This window comes from Mesoplodon bidens (genome assembly GCF_964165515.1).
Source record: "Mesoplodon bidens genome assembly, chromosome: 14".
NCBI lineage: Eukaryota > Metazoa > Chordata > Mammalia > Artiodactyla > Ziphiidae > Mesoplodon > Mesoplodon bidens.
The window spans coordinates 24,032,544-24,057,733 of NC_138170.1; the positions used below are offsets into that span (position 1 = coordinate 24,032,544).

The following is a 25,190-nucleotide window of genomic DNA, read 5'->3' on the forward strand; positions in this document are numbered from 1 at the left end:
TCACCTGTGTTTGAGCTCACCGTGCTCTTCCTTCCCGATGTTCCAAGGCTCCTTCTTCCATCTCTCCTGTTTGGAGAACTTCCCTTAGGCAGTCTGATGACAAACTGTCTTTTCTTTTTTTTTTTTTTTAATTTAATTTTTATTTTATGTTGGAGTATAGTTGATTAACAGTGTTGTGTTATTGTCACCTATACAGCATAGTGATTCAGTTCTACATATACATGTATCTATTCCTTTTTTTTTTTTTTTTTTTTTTTTCTGCGGTATGTGGGCCTCTCACTGTTGTGGCCTCTCCCGTTGCAGAGCACAGGCTCCGGACGCGCAGGCCCAGCGGCCATGGCTCACGGGCCCAGCCGCTCCGCGGCATATGGGATCCTCCCGGACCGGGGCACGAACCCGTATCCCCTGCATCGGCAGGCGGACTCTCAACCACTGCGCCACCAGGGAGGCCCGTATCTATTCCTTTTAAAATTCTTTTCCCATTTAGGTTATTACAGAATATCGAGTAGAGTTCCCTATGCTATACAGTAGGTCCTTATTGTTTATCTATTTTATATGTAGTAGTATGTATATGCTAATCCCAAACTCCCAATTTATTCCCCCCACCTTTCCCCTTTGGTAGCCATAAGTTTGTTTTCTAAGTCAGTGAGTCTGTTTCTGTTTTGTAAGTAAGTTCATTTGTATCTTTTTTTTTTTTTTAGATTCTACATATAAGTGATATCATATGATATTTGTTCTTCTTTGTCTGACTTACTTCACTTAGTGTGATAATCTCCAGGTCCACCCATGTTGCTTCAAATGGCATTATTTCATCCCTTTTTATGGCTGAGCATTATTCCATTGTATATATATACCACATCTTCTTTATCCATTCTTCTGTCAGTGGACATTTAGCTTGTTTCCATGTCCTGGCTGTTGTAAATAGTGCTGCAGTGAAGACTGGGGTGCATGTGTCTTTTTGAATTGTGGTTTTCTCGGGATATATGCCCAGTAGCGGGATTGCTGGGTCATATGGTAGTTCTATTTCTAGTTTTTTAAGGAACCTCCATACTGTTCTCTATAGTGGCTGTACCAATTTACATTCCCACCAACAGTGTAAGAGGGTTCCCTTTTCTCCACACCCTCTCCAGCATTTTTTTTTTTTTTTTTTTTTTTGCTGGGTTGAGTGGCTGCCAGTTTGATGGGTGTTTATAGAGGTACCTTGTATCACTGGCTCTGTTACTTCACTTTTCATTTCTTTTTTTTTTTTTTTAAATTTATTTATTTATTTATTTTTGCTGTGTTGGGTCTTCGTTTCTGTGCGAGGGCTTTCTCTAGTTGTGGCAAGCGGGGGCCACTCTTCATCGCGGTGCGCGGGCCTCTCACCATCGTGGCTTCTCTTGTTGCGGAGCACAGGCTCCAGACGCGCAGGCTCAGTAGTTGTGGCTCACGGGCCTAGTTGCTCCGTGGCATGTGGGATCCTCCCAGACCAGGGCTCGAACCCGTGTCCCCTGCATTAGCAGGCAGACTCTCAACCACTGCGCCACCTGGGAAGCCCCTCCAGCATTTATTGTTTGTAGATTTTTTGAGGATGGCCATTTTGACCGGTGTGACATGATACCTCATTGTCGTTTTGATTTGCATTTCTCTAATAATTAATGATGTTGGGCATCTTTTGGTGTGTTTTTTGGCCATCTGTATGTCTTCTTTGGAGAAATGTCGATTTAGATCGTCTGTCCATTTTTTGATTGGATTGTTTGTTTTTTTGCTGTTGAGTTGCTGAGCTGTTTATATATTTTGGAAGTTAATCCCTTGTCGGTTGCTTCGTTTGCAAGTATTTTCTCACATTCTGAGGGTTGTCTTTTCATCTTGTTTACGGTTTCCGTTGCTGTGCAGAAGCTTTTCCTTCATCTTAGAATGCTCTGATTTCCCCGTCGTTTCTAAAGCATATTTTCACTGGATATCAGATTTAGGGATGACAGTTCTTTTCTTGCAGCGTTTGAAAAATGTTGTGCCAATTCCTTTTAGTCAGTTTCTGTTAAGGAGTCTGCTGCCATTTGAATTGCTTTCCCATATATGTTCATTTCTCTGACACTGCTTTTGGTTTTGTTCTCTTTCTTCAGTTTCCATGAGTTTGGCTGTGCTGTGTCTCGTTGATCTCTGGGTCTGTCCTCTTTGGGGCTTGCTCAGCTCCCTCAACCTCTGTAGATGGTTTCCAGCCGCCGTCCCTTCAGCTGTTCCTTTGGCCCTGCTTGCCTTTCTGCTCCTTTCAGGGTTCTGATTGTCATCGCTGTCACAGCTTTTGTGACAGTCCCTCAGTTTCTTGAGTCTCTTATTTTTTTCTCTCAGTTTTTTTTTCTTCTTTCTGCTCAGATTGGGTAATTTCTGTTATTGTATTTTCCACTTAACTGATTCTTCCCTCTGATCTCTCTGTTCTGCTGTTCAGGCTGTTCATTGAGGGTTTTGTTTTGGTCGTTGTGTTTTCAGTTATGAAATTTCTATTTGGTTCTTTACATTTTCTTTGGTTAGACTTTCTTTTTCTTTGATGAGATTTTCTGTTTTTTTCTTCATTTGTTTCAAAAATGTCTGTAATTTCTCATTTCGTCACAGCTCCTCTAGCGTGTTTGTCATGTTGGTGTTGGCAAGTATTGGTTTTCCTTTTTCATTCAGTTTGAGGTCCTTCTGGTGTGATTAGTGATTCTCTGTTGGAAACTGGACATTCCGGCACTGTGTCATGAGACTCCAGATGTTAGTAAACATTTTGTCTCGCCTGGCTGGCACTGCTCTGCAGACGAGGGGCCTCCTCAGTCAGAGCCCTGGTTCCCCGCCAGCCTGTGTGGCCATGGGAGGTGGTTGGGGGGGTGGGGTCTGGGCCGCTCCCTACCCGGGGTGGGGCTGGGGGCGCCTCATGGCTCCCACGTGGCCTCCGCTGACGCTGCCGTTCCGCCTGGCGGGGGTGGGAGTCCCCGCCTTCCTGACGACCTTGCTGACTTTGAGGGGCTGGGCCACAGGCTGTTCTGTGGTGTTTGGCTGGAGCGCAGTTTTGTCTGCACATTTCTTGTCTCACAGGTCTACCCTTTCCCGCCCTGTGGCCAGAGATCAGCGCTTGGTGTTAGGGTGGGCATTCTCTATCCTTTGGTGGCCGCTTTTTCGGCACCAGATCTGGGAAGTCTGAAGCCGTATTGGGTGTTTGGGGCCCCAGCCAGCCTGCTTTCTTCTGTCCGCCTTTCCGTCATCTGGTGTTTGTTTTCTGTACAATGTCCAGGGGGTTTAGTTGTCTTCAGAGCAGGAAGACTAGGGGGAGGTAATACCTACTCAGTCTTGTGGCCAGAAATCTTATTTTCTATTTAAAAAAATTTGTTAACCTGGGGGGGTGGTCAAAGTTGTTTTTGACATGTTTTTTGCCTTATAGTAGAGAAGGCGACCTGTCCTACAAAATATGGTTGAAGTCCTGGGACGAGCGACCCCCGTAAGCGGGTCCTGGGCCACACTGAGCACAGATGCGTGAGACATCACGTTGTTCTTCAGCAGAGACTTTGGTTTCTCTTCTGTTTCCACTTAGAGGGAAGTAGTATCAACACACGTTTAAGAAAACAAAAAGCTTATTTTTAAACATAAGCAAAATTCCCTTAATCCTGTCTTTCTAATGCATTATTCTGAGTAGGATTTTGAAATATTTTCTTCTATTACCTTTTTACCCTGAGGCTTTAAAGCACAAATGTATTCTCTCTTCCTAATGATATCAAAAGCTTATTGATAATATATGTGAATTAGATGGCACTGCTTGTGCAACTCATCACCAAATCACTCGGCCTCTGACACTCATAAATCTCAGTATATCTGTCTCTGGTTTTATGTGCAGAAATTCTAGAGCTGATGCTTTTTATCCACATTGCAAGATCAGTGCTGATTTGGGTACAGATGGGTCAGAAATCCCCAGAAGATGGGGAAGGCCGTTACAGAAGTCAGTGATATGGGTTTATAACAAAGGGAATTTTAAGTTATTTCTGAGTGTGGCTTCAGCACTCCCATCTGCAGCAGTTTGAATGCTTTTCCTGTGTTGGCTTCTTACCGTATTTGTGGAAAATCGTCAGAGCCTGTGTTGTTTTAGAGGTAGTTAATATGCCATCATTTCTGTTTTGCTCATTTTCTTGTTTGAGTTGATTGGCCCTGAGAATTGTCCATGATTCTAACCCAGCATTTTTTTCTTCGGAAATGGATAAAATGTATTGCAATCATGGTGACATTTACCATCTGACTGGGCTGTGAAGCAGCGAGGCGCTAGATGACCGCGTGTGAGCGGGCACTGGGGGATGCTGGGCTCTTCACCAGCAGTGGTGAAGGTGGGCAGCACAGACCCCACGAGCCTCCCCTTGTTCCTTTGTCTGCTCTGTGCCAGAGATCTCTCGTGATCTGCTCTTAAATGTCTTGAAATGGAATCTTGTCATAGTGCTTCTCCTAATTTAATTCTTTGGAAATTACTGTTTCTAATTTCTTAGTTGTACCCATTTCTTTTAGAGAAATATGTGGTATAAATAATTTTTTTAAGTCGATTATAAAATTACTGCTTTCCAGTCTTACATATTTTCAGCTCCATTTGATCTGTTTTTAGTTAGCAAAAGATTGGCTTATTTTTAGTTCATATATTGGATTGTAGTATTTAAAATACAATACGTACCTTCTGAACATGAGTAAGTGTACTAAGACAGGACACGTTTTCAACAGCACTCGACTATGGCGTCAACACTGAGGCGGCTGGGTGAGGACGTGTTCAGAGGAGTGGTGACCAGGGGCCTTCGGGAGAATTCTTACGAGCTTTCTGTGGAGAGTAAACCAAGGACAGCTGCTTTCTTTAAGAGCTCCAGTTTACCACTGAGATTTTTATCAACTTTAATTGTTCTCAAAACAGTCACACAAGGTAAGCTTTCAGATGTGCTTGTGGTATATAATTACTTGTCAGTAACCAGAAGAGAATCCTCTGTAGTGGAGCAGTTCTTACATAGTTAAATATATTTTACATTTTCAGAATGAGCTTTTAAGTTGTTTTATACTGGTGACCCATTGTTAAAAGCTACTTTAATTGCTGAATTTGAGAAAAATGAGTGGTGGGTTGGCTTTGTTGCCCCTCCCAGAGGCCCTTGTTGATGCTCTTAGATCACGTGCCCATAGCAACCTTTGCTGCCACTGCCCTTGCATTTCCCGCATGGTATTGAGATTGCTATTAATAGTTTCCTACTGATTCCCACTAGAGCAGGGCTTGGCGGACTAGAGCCCATGGGTCAAATGTGGCCCACCACCTGTTCTGTCAGTAAAGTTTTATTTGAACACAGTTATGTTCATTTGTTTCCTGTTGTCTCTGTTTTTGCCATATAACAACAGAGCTGAGTAGCTGGCAACAGAAACAGCCTGCCCTCCGGAGCCTATAAAGTTATTATGTGGCCCTTCACAGAAAAAGTTTCTCAGCCCCCACACTTGTGTGTAAGTTTACTGCCTTGTTGCCCACTGTACACCCCGCACCCAGCCTGGTGCTTGATGTATACGAGGGAACGAGGAAATGACTGCATTAAAAATGTTTCCGGGCTTCCCTGGTGGCGCAGTGGTTGAGAGTCCGCCTGCCGATGCAGGGGACACGGGTTCATGCCCTGGTCCGGGAAGATCCCACATGCTGTGGAGCGGCTGGGCCCGTGAGCCATGGCCACTGAGCCTGCGCATCCGGAGCCTGTGCTCCACAACGGGGGAGGCCACAACAGTGAGAGGCCCGCGTACCGCAAAAAAAAAAAAAAAAAAAATGTTTCCTTCAGGGACTTCCCTGGTGGTCCAGTGGTTAAGTCCCTGCGCTTCCACTGCAGGGGGTGCAGGTTCGGTCCCTTGTCAGGGAACTAAGGTCCTGCATGCCGCACAGCCCAAAAAAAAAAAAAAATGTTTCCATCAAAGTTGGCCATTTCTAGTACAGTTTTGATATACAGCTATAAGTAGTTATCTTTTTTGGATTACTAAGTATGAGAATTTGTGTTAAGGTGAGTGATACCAATGTAGTCAAACAATAAATAGACCATCTTTCTATCTTCCCTGTTAAATTATATAACTCAGTCTGGTTGGTTGTTTTTTTAAGTGTGCAGTGGTGGTAAATTATTTTGACTACTTTCTCTGAAGTATATTCTCCTGATTGTAAGGAATTTAAGGGAAAAACCAAACTGTGACTCTTAGTTATTTTCTTCCTTCTGGTTATGGTTCCCAGAGTTATAACAGATAGAGTGCTAACTGTCTGAAAGGTTGTTTGTGAGAAGGGATATTAGCCAAGCCAGAGTTCACCACATGTCAGCATACATGATAGTGTCATTTGATACAAAGTGATATTCATTACCAATGAAACGAATGGAAAGGAGAAATAAGCAGGAAGGGATTTGGCGCTTCCTGTCCCCCTTCTGTGCAGCACAGTATTGGATGTGCTGACTGCCTGTGGTGACCTTAAACAAATGGGAATGAACATTGGAAAGGAATAGAGAAAACTGGTAACTCATGGGTACTCTGTGTAAGTCAGACAGAGAAACTGGCTGAGAGATCACTGTGCTGTGGTCTGAATGTGTGTCCCCCTCAAAGTTCACCTGAGGAGATGCTAATCCCCAGGGAGGTGGTGTCAGGAGATGGGCCTTTGGGAGGCACTCAGGTCGTGAGGGTGGTGCCCAGATGAACAAGACCCCACAGAGCCCCCTCGGGCCTCCACCACGCGAGGACACAGCAAGAAGACCGTGAAGGAGGAGGGCCCTCGCCAGCCACCAAACCGGCCAGCACCTCGACCTCAGACTCCCAGAGCTGCGAGCAGGACGCTTCTATCCTTTCCCAGCCGTCCAGTCTCTGGCATTTTGTTGCAGCAGCCCGAGTGGACTAAGGCCTAATCTGGGTTTCAGAAAATGGGCTCCAGAGGAAATTCACAAAAATCTGTTGATTTTGACCACTATCGTGACTAGATCGTAACTACCGTGACCATCAGTAATAAGCAGCTGTAATGTGTGAAAAACAAGAGATCTTGTTCATGTAAGCAAAACAAAATAATGTAAAAAATGTGGATATTAATCTAACATGGTGTCTGTAAAACCTCATCTGTTGTGAAACATAACAGGACATAAGTAAAGATTTGGTAAATAATGGGTGAATGAACAGGTTGATAGAGATTATTGCCGAAGTTAAAGGGCAGCAATAAAGGACTTTTATTCTTCTTACCCGGGAAGACCAAGAGTATTAAAATCTATAAGACACCCCAGGTGGCTGCATCTAATGATACCAATTAAAATTCCAATATGGTTTGTGTAAGTTGAGAGAGTAGTAGAAAAGTTTATTTGAAAAAATATTTGCAATGAGTGTGATAATTTAAAGGAAACAAGTGAAATAGCAGCCCTGGGGCAGAGGCTTGCCTTAGCAGATTTTAAAACAATTGTGATGTGTAATAATAAAAAATGAGTAATATTGATATAAATCATTATAATAGGAAAATAGTCCAGAATTGACACACAACTGGCACTTCATGTGGACTTAGTGAATTAATGAATTTGATTGCTTCCTGGTCCAAGTCAGTTTTTTAAGAACATAGAATCGTAAGCCAGTCCCTGTGGAGCTGGTCCCCTGGTCCCCTGTCAGCCTTCATTTGTCAGGTGCCCCAGAGAGGTCCTGAGGGCTGGAAGGGGGCTGTTGGGTCTCAGCCAGAAAGCCAAGGAAGAGCCAGGAGAGCAGGAGGGCATCTAGGAAGCGCTGTTAGGAGCGGTGGTGCGAGTGTGGGGAAAGGGGATTGAGGCATGCTGTCTTGCCACGCACTGCAGCAAGTTCCGGGAGAAGTAGAAAAGTAAATGTAAGAAAAGCTCTTAAATTAAACAGTAGACTTGGTGAGAGGACATTTCCTACTTATAAAATAGAAGTGTCTGTTACAAGGTCAGTAAACTTAGTAGAAACAATGGAGAACAGATGTGTTGGATAATATGCATAATATTAAATGCTTAATAACCCAAACATATGTGGGTCTGTAAGGTGACTTCCTGTTCCGTTGACTGGACAGTGCGGGTAGACTGTTCCTGAGACTCGGCACGCGTAGTGGCCCTTGGTGTGGATGTGACACGGTCACGTCAGGCCCTTTGTGTGTTGTCTGAACGTGGTTATATCCCCATTTGAGGGGTTATAGGTCACAGAGCCTAGGCCTTTGTGCCAGGGCCACACAGCGGTGTTCGCCAGCGTGGTTCAGCTCAGCTCTGTCCGTCTCTAAAGCCCACCTCGTGACCCTCCGGTGTGACTTCCCGAGACCATCAAAGAGGTAATAATAGCAAACGCCTACACAGTGCCTGCTGTCCTGGGCTAAGCGCTGCATACTGGCTGCTCTAACCCTTCCAGCAGGGTGGCGAGGGGTCAGTGTTCTCTCACCTCCGTCCTGCAGGTGATGCGTGGAGGCTAAGCCTGCGCCCTCCATCACTGCCGTGCGGCTCTCTGACATTCACTGTGAGCTGCGACCTCAGACCCATCACACAAAGCTAAGTGATCGGGGGATGTGCCACCGGAGGGGGCACGTACAGCTTTGATTGCACTGTAATTTATGATCACTTTTGAAGTGTATTCTGGTTTCAGGAGCCACCAAGATGTATCATAACGTTTAATAAGACTTACTGTAAGGAAACAGTTCAAAAGGGAAGGAAGTCCCAGGTTGCTGGTGTGCTGTCTGTGCTGGTGGAGAAAGTGGGTGGGTTCTCGCGCTGTTGCCGGTCTTTTTCTAGCCACACTCGGTGGTTTCTGGGGTACTCCCCACAGGAGCCTGAGGAGGGATGTGGAATTGTCATTTTTACAGAAGAACGAACTGTAAGGGAGCCAGATCTTTCTCGAGGACAGAGAGATGTCATGCGTCATCAACAGTGATAATGCATAGGTGTGGGGGTCAGCGTGAAACACTTCAATACAACTCTCCGTGCGTGCACACTCGCTTGATCCGTGTAGAGATACGAGGAGTAGAAGAAGAGATGAGAACCTTACCTGATGGGATTACCTGTCTTAGGGGCAGCCTTCTCCCGTTTGACTTAATGTGGGCGTCAGGGCTTGTTCTGTAGTCCTGCCCTACCCACTCTCGGCCTCGACCTACGCAGGTTTGTGTGTTTGTGATTATGCTCTCACCCCTCAGGCTTAGAGGGGTGCAGGGTGTGACTGCCGTGCTCAGGGGCAGGAAGGCTTGGCCTGGGGAGGCGGCAGCGTGACCGGCAGGTGAGAGCTCAGCTCTGCAGCCACAGGCTCAGCCCCGTCAGTGGTGTGCAGCATTGGCCCCTCCCTTTTCTGTGTTTCCACCGCGACATTGTGTCCTGAAGATTGAATGAGAAGGTTTAGCAAAGAGCCTGGCATCCAGCAGGCCCCTAAGCAGTACGCTAGCCACTCTCGTTGTGGCCTCATTACTATTTGCTGTTATTAAACCGCTCAGGGTTGGTTTCACCTGAGACAGAATCGATCTGTTGGATGCCGTTGGGTTTCTGTCGCTGCTCAAATGGACCATGTAAACACTTGGTTCTTTGGGCTCAGCTCCGCTGGGAGGCTGGGCTGGGCTCCTCCCCCATGCTGCCCCTCACCTGCGCCTGTCTACACTGCACCAGGGGCTGCCCGGCTGGAGGTCTCTGCCGCCTTCTGCGGTCACAGTCCCAGGTGGGCCCGGCCGCAGAGGCGGAGTCACTGCCAAGACTTGATCCGATCCTCTCGAGCCGGCCGTCGCCCACCGATGGCCTCTGATCAGGACTAAAAGGTGGTCTCATTGAACGTCGGGACGTTTCTTAAACACTCAGTAGTACAGCATGTGTATAGAAGGAAACCAGGTTTGGCACAGTTGGTAACTAAACTTTTTTAGAATACTCTCTTAGGGGTTAAATTGATTTTTAGGAAATCTTCATTATTAGAGAAATTAAGGAGGTAACTTTTAATTTCCCCTGAAAGATTAGACCACTTTAAAAAAATAACCAGGGCTTCCCTGGTGGTGCAGTGGTTGAGAGTCCGCCTGTTGATGCAGGGGACACGGGTTCGTGCCCCGGTCCGGGAAGATCCCACATTCCGCGGAGCAGCTGGGCCCCCGTGAGCCATGGCCGCTGAGCCGGCACGTCTGGAGCCTGTGCTCCGCGACGGGAGAGGCCACAACGGTGAGAAGCCTGCGAACCGCTAAAAACAAAAAGCAAAACAACAAAAAAAGAGCAAATACCATCTTTCTATCCCCTCCAAATTAATAGAGGACTACTTTTTAAGTTTGCAAACCTGCTGTATTGTGCAGCCTTCGGCCTGTTTCATCTGAGGCAATGCCGAATGAGAAGGGAGAGGACTTTGTGTCAGATGCAGCAGGGCAGCACCCATAGTGGTGCTTGTCCCCAGGAGGGGCTGTCTACGCTCTCCTGCCTCAGCAAGGCAGCTCCAGAGAACAGCTGCAGCTTTGCCAGCCTAGATACATGGTCGCCTTGCAGTGCTCTGTGAAGCTCAGAAGTTAAGTGCAGTAGTGTGCCTTGGGCTAGATGCTACTAGAAGTAAAGACGAAGTGTGTTATAAATTGACGCAGAGGCACAGATCTTACGTTCTAAAAATTCTTTCACATGCGTTTTAATTTCACACAGGTTATTCCCAGCTTCTCATTCTTTTTTTTAAATATATTTATTTATTTATTAATTTATTTATTTTTGGCTGTGTTGGGTCTTCGTTGCTGTGCGCAGGCTTTCTCTAGCTGCGGTGAGTGGGGGCCACTTTTCGTTGTGGTGCGGTGGCTTCTCTTGTTGCGGAGCACGGGTTCTAGGCGTGCGGGCTTCAGTAGCTGCGGCACACGGGCTCAGTAGTTGTGGCTCGTGGGCTCTAGGGAGCAGGCTCAGTAGTTGTGGCGCACAGGCTTAGCTGCTCTGCGGCATGTGGGATCTTCCCGGGCCAGGGCTCAAACCCGTGTCCCCAGCATTGGCAGGCGGATTCCTAACCACTGCGCCACCAGAGAAGTCCCAGCAACTTCTCTTTCTTAGTAATTAGGGTTCTAATTATTTCTTTAGTTTACGTAGCATGGACAGCAAAGAAGAGACAAAACCTGAGGCCAGAGGACAGGAATTTTAGTGGTGATCCTATCATATTTTCAGTGTGTTTCAGAACACTTCTGAGCCTTCTTAAAACAGAACTTTCAGCAGAAAAATTAACTCACTAGTGCGTGAACAGCATGAACAGTTTCTATTGCTTCGAATAGTGTGTTGAAAGAGTTTTAGAAAACTGGAATGTTCTTGCACATTTGAAAGCATGGTGTAAATTGTTGTAGCCATTGAAGCATCTTAACTCATCTGCGTTGATCCCGGTCACATCAGTGCTTCCCAGTCACCCGTGGAACATCTTGGAGAACGTTCCAGGGCTCCTGACCGCAGGTGCCGTCCCTGCGTCGGCCATGATCGGACCTCCAGCCATTCGTCACGGTGGAGGCATCACAAGAGACTCCGGGCAGGTCAGCCTCCTGAGGCTCTTTGAGGGGCTCCTGTTTGGTCTGGATCAGAAGGCAGAAACCCTGGTTTAAAGCCCATTGAGCACGTTTGTATGAACTTACATTTTGAAGCAGGTGACCGTGTGGCAGCAGTAGCAAGAAAATACAATCTCGGGAGCCTGTCAAGACCGTGGTGCCAATGCCGTTGAGGTTTGTGGAAGCATGTGGTAGTTCCAGCCAGAGATGGGGGCTGACATTACTTGTGGTGTTTACTAGTAAACAGCCACTGTTTTCTTTCTTGATGTAAAAAAGGAGTGGCGTTTATTGTGATTTCAGCGTTACAGTAGGGAAATTCTTAACGACATTTGCCCTGTCATAACGTAATGTCTCTCCCCGTTTGCCTTCAGCCTGTCGCCTCAGGTCGTTCAGTTTTTCCTTTCCTCTTGGATCCGTGGAAGTGGCGGTGTTCCCTTTCTGCCGTCCGCGTCTGTTACCAGCTGGACCACTGACGCAGCCGCTGTTTGACGCCCTGTCTTTCAGCCGACTACCTGGCGCAGGCGTTTGACTCTCTGTGTCTGGACTTGAAGGCGGATGAAGGGAAGAGCCTGTTCTTGGAGTACCAGGCTGTCCCGGTGGTGCTGAGCCACCTGAAGATTTCCAGCAAAGGGCTCCTGTCCAGCGTCATCGACAGCCTGCTGCAGATGACAGTGGAATCCAGTGAGTGTTACATCTCTTATGAAAGTGTGACTCTGCAGGTCAGGCCCTGGTGCCTCTTATACTCTAAATGCTGTGTGGTGGAGTCTTTAGTCCCACTCCTGACCCTTCGTCCACATTTCCACGAACTCGGCGCAGTTTCCAGGGGGCCCCGGTTGTGTGGATTCGCTCTGCAGCGTCACTCCGTCCTCGAGCCTCTCTCTGCGCTCTGTGTCCCGTGTCGTCCCTGAGGCTGGGAGGGAGCGGGGCCCTCAGACACGTCCCCACCTGCAGGGGGGGTGGGGACCCGGTTCCCTCCGGTGGTCGTGCTGGTGTAACGTGCTCTTCTGACTTGCGGGCGGTGGCCCCTCACCTAGCCCGGATACGGATGGGGGTGCCGAGCCCGGGTGCTCTGATTCACTTTGGCTGCCTTGTTGTTTGGACCCCAGGTAAGCTCTCGACTTGTAAGAAGCAGCCATTTAGCTTCGGTCATTCCTTTTCACATGGAGCTGCTCCTCTTCCCTGTGTTGCATTTCTGATTATGCCTTTCAGGAAGCGGAGCCCACAGACGGGAAGCCCAAGCTCAGCCTGAGAGCGAGCGCGCGAGGCCGGGTGCCCGGTGGCCGGCCTCGGGCAGAGGGTTTGTAGGCAAGACACAGAAGCAAAGCGAAGCACCTGTGTATTTGTCTCTAATATAATGTTTGCCTTATTTGGCTGTTAGGATCGTTTTTCTTGAGTTCGGTTTCTCAGATTCTGGTTGGGTTCTGCTCTGTCTGGTGGGCTGTGACCTGGGGGGACTGGAGCCACCTAGTCTGGTGGCCGCCTTGTTTACTGACTGTCGTGACAGTATTTGGGGAGAGTGTGCTGGGTTCCCGGCGCTGGGTGGCAAGTTCAAGAAGATTGGTCCTTGGTGCGGAGGTGGAGAAGCAGTAGTAGCTCCGTCCGCCCTGGGCCCCTGCCTCAGGGCCCCTCTCTGCCCAGCCCCGCTGCTCCCCAGGCTGAGGGCTGCCCTTAGCTGTGCAGGCAGAGTTCTTTGAAAGCTGCTGTGACGCGTTTCCTTGAGTGTAAATTGAGGTCTGTGCATTGATTTACCTGAACATATGTATTGTGAGCACACTGTCATTTTTAGATTGAGGGCTTCTGATTATCTGTTTTGGGCATGAATGTAAATCATACAATAATTGAGCAACGTGCTTTTAGAAAACCACTCGGCGGTTTCTTTGTTTTCTTCCTGTCGGTGAAAGCTGTTACTTATCTGGGTTTAGCTGTGTAAGAACATGAGTCTTACTTTATTTTAAAGAATACTTTCCTTTTCTTGTCAGATGTAGTTTAAACAGAACATTTAAGTTTGTGTTTTTATTGTGAGTTTATTCTCTTGTGTGCCCCAGAAACCATCTTGTCCAAGGTGACACACCTGAATGGCAACAATGTATTTGAGTACATTTTGCACACCTTGTTTTTTTCAAGTATAATTTACTTTTATTATAAAAGTAATAGAAATTTGGAAACTGGCAAAAAACCAGAAAGTCTTAGTAACCAAAAATATGTACATTTGCAAGCACACCCTGCTCTATTGTGCTTTTTCCAAGTACTCCTTTTTTTTTTTTTTTTTTTTTAAAAACATACTGAAGGGGCTTCCCTGGTGGTGCAGTGGTTGGGAGTCCGCCTGCCGATGCAGGGGACACGGGTTCGTGCCCCGGTCCGGGAAGATCCCACATGCTGCGGAGCGGCTGGGCCCGTGAGCCATGGCCGCTGAGCCTGCACGTTCGGAGCCTGTGCTCCGCAACGGGAGAGGCCACAACAGTGAGAGACCCGCGTACCGCGCAAAAAAAAAAAAAAAAAAAAAAACCATACTGAAGGTTTGTGGCAACCCTGCCTTGAGCAAGTCTGTTGGCACCATTTTCCCCCAGCATTTGCTCACTTCCTGTCTCTATGTCACATTTTGGTAATTCTCACAGTGTTTCAGACTTTTTCATTATTATTATATTTGTTCTGGTGATCTGTGATTAGTGGTCTTTGATGTTACTCTTGTACGGGTTTGGGGGGGTCATGAACTGCACCCTTAGAAGATGGTGAACTTAATAATGTGTGTGTTCTAACTGCTCTGCCGGCCGCTGTTCCCTGACACACAACAGTATTGAAGTTAGGCCAATTAATACCCTACAATGGCTCTAAGTGTTCAAGTGAAAGGAAGACTCACACTTCTCTCACCTTAAATCAAAAGCTAGAAATGATGAAGCTTAGTGAGGAAGGCATGTTGAAAGCCAAGATAGGCCTAAAGGCAGGCTTCTTGCAACAAACACTTAGCTGAGCTGTGAGTGCAAAGGAAAAGTTCTTGAAGGAAATTAAAAGTGCTCCTCCAGCGAACACACAGATGATAAGAAAGCAAAATAGCCTTCTTGCTGATTCCAGAAAGTCTCGCTGTCTGGATAGAAGATGAAACCAGCCACAACATTCCCTTAAGCCAAAGTCTAATCCAGAGCAAGGCCCTGACTCTCTTCAGTTCTGTGAAGGCTGAGAGAGGTGAGGAAGCTGCAGGAGAAAAGTCTGAAGCCAGCGAGGTCGGTTCATGAGGTTTCAGGAAAGAAGCTGCCTCCAAAACATAAAAGAGCGAGAGGAAGCAGCAAGTGCTGGTGTAGAAGCTGCAGCAAGTTATCCAGAAGATCCAGCTAAGAGAATTCATGAAGGTGATATGAAAAAATATAGCTGAAAGCTTACCAATTTGAGGAAAGACATGGTTTTACAAATCTAAGAAGCTAACCAAATTCCAAAGCTCAGTGAAGTTCAGGATAAACCCAGAGAGACCCACACAGAGACAGATGATATTAAACTGTCAAAAGTCAAAGACAGAGAATCTTGAAGGCAGCAAGAGAAAGTGTGGTCTGCACACAATGGAATATTATTCAGCCTTAAAAAGGAAGGAAATTCTGGCACCTGCTACACCTTGGATGAGCCTTGAAGACATTATGCTCAGTGCAATGAGCCAGATACAGAAGGACAAATCCTGTATGATTCCACTCATGTGAGAGCCTTAAAATCATCAGATGTATAGAGACAGGAAGTAGGATGGTGGGGGCAGAGGCTGGAGGGGTGGCTGGTGTTTCACGGGGACAGAGTCAGCTGGGGAAGATGAAGAACTCGGCGGGGGGGACCGGGGGGATGTTTGCCCAACGGCGTGAATGCACTTCACACTAACAAAGACTACACTTTTCTAAATGGTTAAAATGGTAAATTTTATGCTACGCGTGTTTAACCACAATTTGAAAATTAAATATAAATGAACTTTTAGTACTCAAAAAAAAAAAAAAAGTCAAGGCAGAACTGTAGAGAGCATTAAGTGTTTTTTCCAAAACAATCCCCAGAAACCTTGTCATCTGGAAATAGACGTCATCAGCGTTCGGTGGATGTGATTGCAGACACCGTCCCGTGCGTGTGTCCTTGGAGGAGGGGGGCGGTTGGGTGGGTGGCAGGTGGAGACGCTGTAACACAGGGGGCTTGTTACACACGTCATTTAGCGAGACGTGCTTAATCTAACGGGGAAAATGAAGCGGAGTTGAGTCAAAAATGATCACAAGCTCCTTCCGTTAAGAAATCAGGTAAGACATTGAGTCTATTTTTACCTTTTTTATTGTAAAATATATACAACATAAAATCTCCCATTTTAACCATTGTTAAGTGTGCCCTGTTGGTTGCACCGCTCGGTTTAGGCAGTGCTGACATCCAGCTGTGGAGGGTGGGGCACTGGCACCACGGCTCTTTCCTTCTCCCCATCTCCACTTCCCGGCCGTTGAGTTTGTATCTTTCCTGTGACCGCAGAATCTGCACATTTGCTTCATGCTAGTTTCTTCTTCTTACTCTGCTTTATGTTAGGCTTACATTTAATCACATTCAGTGCTCAGGATTCGTCCTTTGACTGCAACCTCTGCATTTCTGTTCTTAATTCTCAGTGATCTCTTTTTGTTTAAATTATTAATTAACTAATTTTAGTTATTTATTTTTGGCTGCTTTGGGTCTTCGTTGCTGCCCGCGGGCTTTCTCTAGTTGCGGCGAGCGGGGGCTACTCTTCGTTGCGGTGCGCGGGCTTCTCACTGTGGTGGCTTCTCTTGTGGAGCACGGACTCTAGGTGCGCGGGCTTCAGTAGTTGTGGCTCGCGGGCTCTAGAGCACAGGCTCAGTAGTTGTGCAAGGGCTCAGTTGCTCCGCAGCATGTGGGATCTTCCTGGACCAGGGCTCGAACCCGTGTCCCCTGCACTGGCAGGCGGATTCTTAGCCACTGCACCACCAGGGAAGTCCCTGAACGATCTCTTAATCTTGCTCCCTAGCCTGTGTGCACCCCCAGTTTAGGAGGTGCTGTGGAGGCTGCTTCGTGTTGTGTTGGAAGCGCTGCCGGGGCGCCTACACTCAAGGAGGTCCCGTCTGAGTGCTCATGCTGGGTCGCACGTGGTGCTTCGCGGCTGTCTCAAGAGGCCAGAGGGTAGCCCGGCCTTCCCAGCATTGGTGCCCTGCTGCTGTCCTGGGTGGTTGATAGCTGCTTCCTCCCTCAAGCCCAGGGTGTAGCCCTTGGATGTTGCCTGGGTCGCTGTTGTGCTCGTTGGATCTGCAGGTCCAGTTCTGTGTTCACTTAGCATTTCACATATAACATAATATGTAATATTTTTCTTTTATTAACTTTATATCGTTAGGAACACCATTGTCCTCATGGATCTTTTTTGATGGTTTTCCATATCTTGGCTTCTTTCTGGTCCTTTCATTTTGGTTTTCACTCTCTGTGATGATCGGATTGTTATGATAGTAATCTAATTTTCAGCTCTGTCCTTTTGGTTTCTTGATGTTTTAATTTATTACTTCTTTAATGGTGGTGTTTTGATTCTCTCTCTCTTAAATCCTGTTGCTTATCATCTTTTCTTATTTTATTGACTAGCCTTGTTCTTATTAGGTTAACTGAGACCTCAGAACTCATGGAAAACTGTTCTTTGTGTTTTCTTTTAGATTTGACTCTGCCTTGTGTGTGCTATATCCCTTTCTGATTGATTGATTGATTGGTTGATTGATTGCTATAACATGCTCACCAAGTTGACGTGCTGTCTCTTTTTAAATCTGTTTTATACATATTAGTGTATATATGTCCATCCCAATCTCCCAATTCATCCGCCCCCCGCTTGGTGTCCATACATTTGTTCTTTACATCTGTGCGTCTATTTCTGCCTTGCAAACCGGTTCATCTGTCTCTGATGACTCTGGTTCCCTGTCCTCGTGGACAGGGGCGGGCCTTCTACACTCTGCCTACCATTCGTCCCAGTCCAGGTTTTCTCTTCCTTCCGTGCCACAGTTTGAAAGCCCTTTTCCCTAATGTATCCCTTCTTTCCTGTAGCCAGTGGCTCTGGTGGTGACGTGCTCTTTGCCAGATTCTCAGGGCTGTGTTCTCACTTCTCAGATTCTGCTAAAATATCTCGTTTGGGTTCATTTAACCTAGTTAGTGGGAGGCGTGGGTGTTCTGTTCCCATAGAGAAATTCTCTTGGCTTCTGCTGGTTCCCAGTACAGTTTGCTCTGGGACTTTGTTTTCAGTCGATTCCCTGTCAGAAGAGTGAAGAGGCGGCAGTGGCTCCCCTGTGGGTTTGGGGCGGGGCGGTTGGTGAGAATTCCTGAGGTTGTGTCCCCTTCCCCGTGTCTTGTGGAAGAGGGGCGTCGAGGTGGGCTCAAGCCCTGCTCTGGAACTTCGTGCTTCTGTCCTGGGCCGCCTGCTGCCAGTTTTAAGGTCATGACGAGGACTGCTCCCCTTCCTGTGTGTGTGGGTTTGGTTTTTGTAAATGAAGTTTTTTGTTTTTTTGTTTCATTTGTTTTACAGTTTTTGATCCATATGACTAGGTGTTGGGGAGAGAAATGCTCTCAAGCACTTTTATCTTCCCATTTTAATCAGTGAAGACATCAGTGAAGTTTAGAAGAGGAAATCACCTGGCCTTTTGGGCCTTCGGTTCTTCTTTTCCTCTCTCGTACTGGCCACGTGTATTCAAATTGAAATTCTTCTAAGCTTAAAAAATATATAATTAATTTAAACACTGTAGTACTGAAAAAAATGTTGACTACAATGTTTCACCCTTATAGGTAAACCTAACCGAATGCATATATGAATCTTAGCGTTTCCTTTCTCTTGTCTGACGTCCGTCTCACAGGTCGGAAGAGAGATTGGAAATCAGGCCAGTGAACCTCTTCTGCTTCTAAAAGACCTTTATAAGCTTTACTTTTAAAATATGCCGGTGTATTAAACTCTTTGCATGGTCTTGGCCTTTTTCCATTAGAGGTCATACAAGGAAGTTCACTTTTATTTGGAAGTGCTTACTTGTAAATTTCTGTGTTTTATTCATGCCAGGACCTGATTTACACATAAAGTAAAGCAAAATAAAGGGAGATGCACTCTCTTACACTTTTGCAATTTACAAACAACTATGATAACTTTCTTAGGTGTTTTGGGGGCTTTTAAATGGAAAGCATTGATACTGTGGCCTGTAGCAGTGTTGAGAACCCCCAGAGGTGGCTCCGGCAGTGACTGGGGACTGTCCCTCTCCCCGGACCTCACTCATCAGCCGTGCAGTGGTCAGCCTTCCGGTTGAGAGTGACTTGCACCACGGGTCTCAGGATCTGAACCGAGGAAGGTGTACAATTGCTTAATGAAGCTGCTTGAACTCTCGGTGTATTTTTAATCTGTTTGCAGATTATGTGCACCATACTCATGACCTAAAGTTCATTCTTCAGAGAGTCTGTGTGTCTGAGATCGAAACACATGTAGACACTTGGTGGACTCCTGTGGGGAGGTGTGCATTTCCCCTCCTGCTTCTCACCACGGGGTCCCGTGCAAAGGGCACACCGACCTTGTCTCCATGCACCAGCTTTCACTTCCTGTTACCAAAACATTCCTCCGGCTGTTATTTTGGGTTTTGCCAGTTTCACTACTTAATAGTATATTTTACTCAGTACACCATCAAAATACCGACATAGAGTCTTTCCGGCTGTGCTTATGTGCTCGAAAAGAATGATGAGTACAAATTTATCTTATTCTTATGTCCTTTAGTCACTGATTTGTGCTTGAAATAAAGTTCTGTCTCCATTGTGGGAGCCCCTGAGTTTTACAGGGGAACTTAACTATTTTAAAGGCCACAGTTTAATGTTATTGTATGATTTTTGTTTCTGTCCAAGCTTCCCTAATTACAAATATAAGTGATTTACACCTTGGAAAGCATGTTTACGCATTGTTTTGTTCAGTGGAGCTTTCAGTTTTCACGGTTACAGACTTTACAGGGACTCTTTCATACACCTTTGTGTATGTCTGTCAGAGTCAAAGGATATACACACTTAAGTCTTTTCATACGAATTTGGCAAATTCCAGTTATTTCATTACATCAGTACTGAGTTGAATATTTTTACTGCTTTTGTTCTGTTGTGAGTTGCTTGCTTGTACCCTTTGCTCATTTCTAAAAATATTAGGTCCATCTTTTTCTTAGTGATTTATAAGAGCTCTTTTTATAGTAAAATACCAATTCTACTGGCAAATATATTACGAGGAGATTTCTGCCCCCAGTTCCCGCCCCACCAAGTTTGACATTTCCCTTTTTTTTGTTTTTTAGAGCTTTTGCCTTTTAATTTGTTCTAATTTCCTTTACGTAGACATTTAAGTTTTTTACTTTATAAAATTTTTCCATCTTTTCTTTTATGAATCTTTCCCACTTTTGCTTTTATGCTTTAAAAAGTTTTTTCCTATTCAGCGATTATGTAAGTTGTCATTAGCACATAAATGAAATTCTTAAATTTAGGGTTTTTAAAAAATTACCCCAACACAATTTCTTACTGCTAAGTATTTAAACAGCCTCCTCTTACAGACTTTCTTCTAGATTCTGCTTAATAGAAGTTTGACACCAGGGGAAATGGTCTTACCTTCGGTTTGCATCGTTCAACAAGAGCCAGTAGTATTTTAATTTTTCAAACGATGGTACTTTTCCCCATAGTTTAGGAGGGGAAGGAATGAACACCCAGTTCGGTGTCGGTGAGCCCCGTGCACAGGCGCGCTGGCCCCTCACCGCGGACCCGCCTGTCTCGCAGGGTTCCTGCGGCCCTTCCTGCAGGCGTGCAGCTGTTCCCTCTTCTTCCGAACCTGCTCGGTGCTGCTCCGGGGCCCGAAGCTTGATCTCCGCGTCCTAGAGAAGCTCAGCATCATCCTTCAGAAACTGTCCAAAATCAAGTAAGAATTTCGTATTTCTAACATTTTTTATTAGAATGTATCTTACTGTGATCATTTAGATGTTTCCGAATCCTGTAGTGGCTCAACTGTGATGACTAAATCAAAGTTTCCAATAAATGTGTAGAATATTAACACTGATCCAAGACCACACGCTTAGGGACACAGTGAGCCCTCGAACAGCTTCCTGCACACTGGTATTCTGTGATGCAACAGGTGAAAAGAAGGGAAAGAATAAAAAAATATATTTTGTAGATCCTTATTATTGACTGCAGTGAGTTTAGGGAAGAGAATGAATCAGGCAGAAAAGACTTTAAATGATGTGGGTAACAAACTCTTATGGGCATGCTACTGCCGCTAGTTTGGCTTTACTGCAAGAATTGAGGGCTTTCGTTTCATATTTCTTCTTTCCCCAGTGCACACATTGGTATAACCAGTTTTTAAATTATAAAAAAAGGACATAGACTTTAAGCTGTGTTTTCCTGGAATCTTGTATACGCTAGTGTTTCTCTTGAAGCACCTCTGAGCACCTTCTGTCTGTTGCGTTTTTATGACAGTGCAGCGTTGGGCTGGTTCAGCTCCTCTGTCCGCCCCGCCCCCGTCCCCTCGCCCGTGACCTCCATGGCAGCGAACCTGGGTGTCTCACCAGGCCTCAGCATGCGGGGATAGTGAATACAATGCATTCTGAAATTCCTTGTGGTTGTGTGACCGCAGGTCTGTCTCTTCTGTTTGGTGTCGCACACCGTACCACACTGTAGGGAATTATTAATTGTCAAATTGTAACCTCATACGCAACTCACCAACTTATTAGTTTGGCTCTGGTATCAGCTAAACTTGTCAGTTCGTTGTCTTCCTTGGCCTGCAGGCTGACTGGCTGTGATTGTCTCGATTTGTAATCAGTAAATTCTCGAGGAGGCCTCTTGGCGTTTACCCTCTGTGGTGGCACAAGGCTGCAGTGGCGTCCCTTAGGTTTAATTCCTTCTCAGCTCTTAATCCCTGGGCTTTGTTGAAGTAGTGCCCAGTGCAGCTGTGTCCTTGGGCCAGAGTGCTTTACGGCTGGCAATGTGTTTTGTAGTTCATATTCATTTCAGACGTAGATAAAGAACTAGAACGAAGCTTGAATGAGGAGTTGGGAGTAGTTGACACCCAAGCAAGTCTTAGGGTAAATCTGTAAACGCTTCTGTAGCGGGTGGTGGTCACGTGGGCTACTGGAGAGGCAAACAGATAGATGTACACAAGGAAATAGGAAATAATGCTACTAGGTGTCATTCTCACTGATCGAAAGTGAAGTTACTGACTGGTTACTATACAGAGGATGGTTGCAAAGGTATTTTGGAGCCAAGTCAAGAGGCCAAGTAATATTCTGCTACATTAGAAAGCCCAGCTTACTTAAAATAAGGTGGTCAAGTATTTCACTCTTTCTGGCTATGAGGGAAAAGTCTGCTCTAGTAGTGAATAGGGTGCAGGTTTAAGGATGATAAAGCATTCTCTTTTCTCCTTGAATACTTTTCCACTTTAGGCCCATTTCATATAAGCTATTTTGTTTGTCTTGGCATGTTAATCCTTTAGTTACCCATTTCCTCCTTTTTTTTTTTTTTTTTTGCGGTACGTGGGCCTTTCACTGTTGTGGCCTCTCCCGTTGCGGAGCACAGGCTCTGGACGCGCAGGCTCAGTGGCCATGGCTCATGGGCCCAGCCGCTCCGCGGCATGTAGGATCTTCCTGGACTGGGGCACGAACCCATGTCCCCTGCATCGGCAGGCGGACTCTCAGCCACTGCGCCACCAGGGGAGCCCTCCTCCATTATTTTTAAAAGCAGGTGCCATTTCCCCACATTTACACATAACATACCTTTCACTGTTCCTAAGTGTGTGTAATTAAATTAATGTGCTCATTCTCTTACAGGAGTAATAAGAAGCTCTTTGAACTCTTTACAGTTCATCTGATGCTTCAAGAAATACAAAGGACGACACATCCAGAGCATGCATTTCTCTGCATTAACCTGAATTCAACTCTGTTCAATTTGGGTTTAACAAAAGGTAACTCCCTGGCCGCCAGTACAAACCCTTAGGCTGGCTCATTACTATTTATAGGTATTACCGATGTGCTGCTACTTGTAAGATTGTAAAAATCACCAAAGTAACGACCAAGTAAAGTTATGAGTAGCATCATTTATCATGAAAAATGGAAAATTTTTTTAACCTTTAAAATGGAACCTGTAGAAGCTGTGGAATGTGGATTTTTTCCATTCAGCTAAGGTGGTGCTAATGTACACGATGGAATTTTCAGGGTTAACGACCCTGGGGTTACGTTTTGTAAAAATGTTTTAGGAAAATTCTTTGGAATAAATTGGCGTTCATGTGGGAACAAGGTTAGAGCATGTCATCGTTCTGTTTTCTTAATATGTTAAAAGTCCCCCTTCTAGAAGCGTATGTACACACACTTTAGCTGCCATAGTTCCCACACCCAGAGAGCTCTCCTGCCATCAAAGGTGAGTGACGTAGCCAGAGGTCTGGGTAGAGCTCGGGGCGTAGGACAGAAAACTGATACACAGAAGAAATCATCCTGAAGACTCACAGAGATTATCCTCTATCAGCATTTAATCTCATTTTTAGAATCTGGAAGAAAGTCTCAGGAAACTTGGGCCCCTTCAAAAGAATGTAAGAAACTGCTGTTTGTGAAGCAGAAACAGAAATCCATAAACAAAGAGCTGGCTAATGTGATGGTGAGGCTTACAGGCACTGAAAAATGCAGAAGTGACAGTGAACGTGAGAAACAAACCCATCATCAGTGCTTGAGGAGGCGGAGCCAGTGCTGGGGGGCAGGGGAGGTGCCAGGAGAGGGCGGCGGGCGCCCGGCGGCGGGGCCGGCGCTTCCTTCCGAAGGGGCCACTGGGCACAGGCCAAGCAGGAGCCGAGCTGAGAGCCAGAGTCGAGCGGGGACTGAAAGCCTGTGAGCGCACGCCAGGGGTGATGGGCCGCTACCTACAGGAGAAGAAAAGCAAGCCGGCTCCCGCGGTGCCAGAGGTCTATCGGGAGGACTCACACCTAGTGGACATGCCTGTCGCCGGTGTTTTCAGATTTGCAGGTGTTCAGGAGTTATCCACTTATGTACCATTCCTGAGAAAAGAAACTGCACAGATTATTCTAACCAACTTAAAATTGAGTTTATTAACTCAACCTCATACCAAAAGACTGTAGTGGGCTCTGAAACCACTGAAACGTAAATAGGTTTAAAGATTTGTTGTAATTTGTGTATAAAATGGAGTGAAATATTAAATTCCTCAAAAGGGTAAATAATGGGGAAAGCAGTAGTTAAGAGTATTTGGATGAGACTCTATTAATCGATGTCAAAAACAGAATTAACGGGGGCCCTGGGATCTAGGTGGAGAGGGGGAGCTAGTAAAGAGCAGTTTTCTGCATTTTCACTGTCCATCTCAGTACTGACTTTGGCAGAAAAATGAAGGATGAAGGCTTTTGGAAAACGTCAGAGTAACCACTATTAAAAGCAGAAGAGATTGCTTTTAACTGAAAACTAAAATACGTATACAGACATGGCAAAACATAGAAAGCCAGGAACATGTGAAGAATAAAAATATATATTTAGGATAAGTAAGGGAGGTTTTTAAAATTATGAATAAATTCTGTATTGCCCTATGTTGATAAATTTGAAAATCTGGATGGAATGGACTGTTTTCTAGAAAAAGACAAACTTTCAGAATTGCCTCAAGAAATCTGCAATGGAAAATCATTAAAGTCTTATAAAAGCATGAAAATTAATTTTTAAAATGACATTAATTCCAGATGTTTTGCAGGTGAATTGTTTTAACATTTCAAAGAGGAAATATTTAAAGCTATTTAAACTGGCCCAGAATGTAGGAAAAAACATTCATTTTATATAGATAGCATGAACCCAGTACCAAAAATTGTCAAAGTAAGAAAGAATAAAAGGTTCAAAAGTTTCAAAGAAATATGAACAAATCAACACCAACCGTATGTTACAGGAACATTAATCCACGACCAACTAGGGTAGCATGTATTCTAGAAATACCAGGTTGGCTTTCTGGTAAAAAAAAAATACATATATATATAGTTTCCTGTGTTTGCTGAGCAAAGGTAGAAAGCCATACACTCAATAAATGCCTAAAAATATTATAATTCAACTTAGATTCCTGATAAAACTTACTACAGTATGTTTAAAGGGCCATGAAATCAGCAAAGTTACTGTGAAACACTGGACACGTGCCTGTTAAAGTCCTGTGACACACGGTGGATGTTTAAGGAAGCGTTAACTTTGGGGAAGGAGGTGCAGGTGAGGTGCCCACCTGGGGAGCTTACGGAACCTCAGCAGGATGCCTGGTTACAAGATAAACATACAATTGCAGAGCTTTTAAATACTCCAGCAATCACTAATTAGAAATTACTGTTTCACTTCAGTGTTAGTAGTGAAGTTAATAGTTTACATGATAAACTTTTATAAAACAGGAATCAGACATAACAAGGAAGGTTCAGAACCTAATGAGCAACTGTCCAAGCTTGTCTGCCAGACATCGGGGAGAATTTGATGGGGATGGACTCCGTGTTCCGGGTGGGAGGCTACATCTGCCTGAGTTGCTCTACATTTCAACTAAAACTAATCCCAATCAGAATTCCAAAAGAATTCTTTTTAGAACTTGAGAAAATCATCGTAACTCATCTGGAAAATTTAACAGGCAGGATTAGAGAAAAGTTTTTGGTCCTTGTCAACACTGAGCTGAGTTCTTACCTGTGTTATTTAATCCTCGTCAGAGCCTTGCACTGGGTCTTGTCACTGTTGCCCTCACACAGGTTGGAAGAGACACGGGCTGGGGAGACCTG

At 45.4% G+C, this 25,190-nt stretch overlaps 1 protein-coding gene across 4 annotated transcripts in view; it reads left to right on the plus strand.

The window, feature by feature from the left end:
• The window catches only part of CCDC138 (coiled-coil domain containing 138), a gene marked incomplete at its 5' end in the record, with an annotated part of 54,954 nt that extends 32,245 nt beyond the window's left edge, over positions 1–22,709 (plus strand). For all 4 annotated transcript variants that reach the window (XM_081253770.1, XM_081253772.1, XM_081253773.1 and 1 more), the window contains 4 exons: positions 4,705–4,897; positions 11,957–12,133; positions 20,201–20,339; positions 22,240–22,709. In XM_081253770.1, the coding sequence (XP_081109896.1) occupies positions 4,705–4,897; positions 11,957–12,133; positions 20,201–20,339; positions 22,240–22,405 (675 nt within the window). In that variant the 3' untranslated portion in view covers positions 22,406–22,709. The remainder of the gene's footprint in view (positions 1–4,704; positions 4,898–11,956; positions 12,134–20,200; positions 20,340–22,239) is intronic.
• Positions 22,710–25,190: the final 2,481 nt, after the last annotated feature.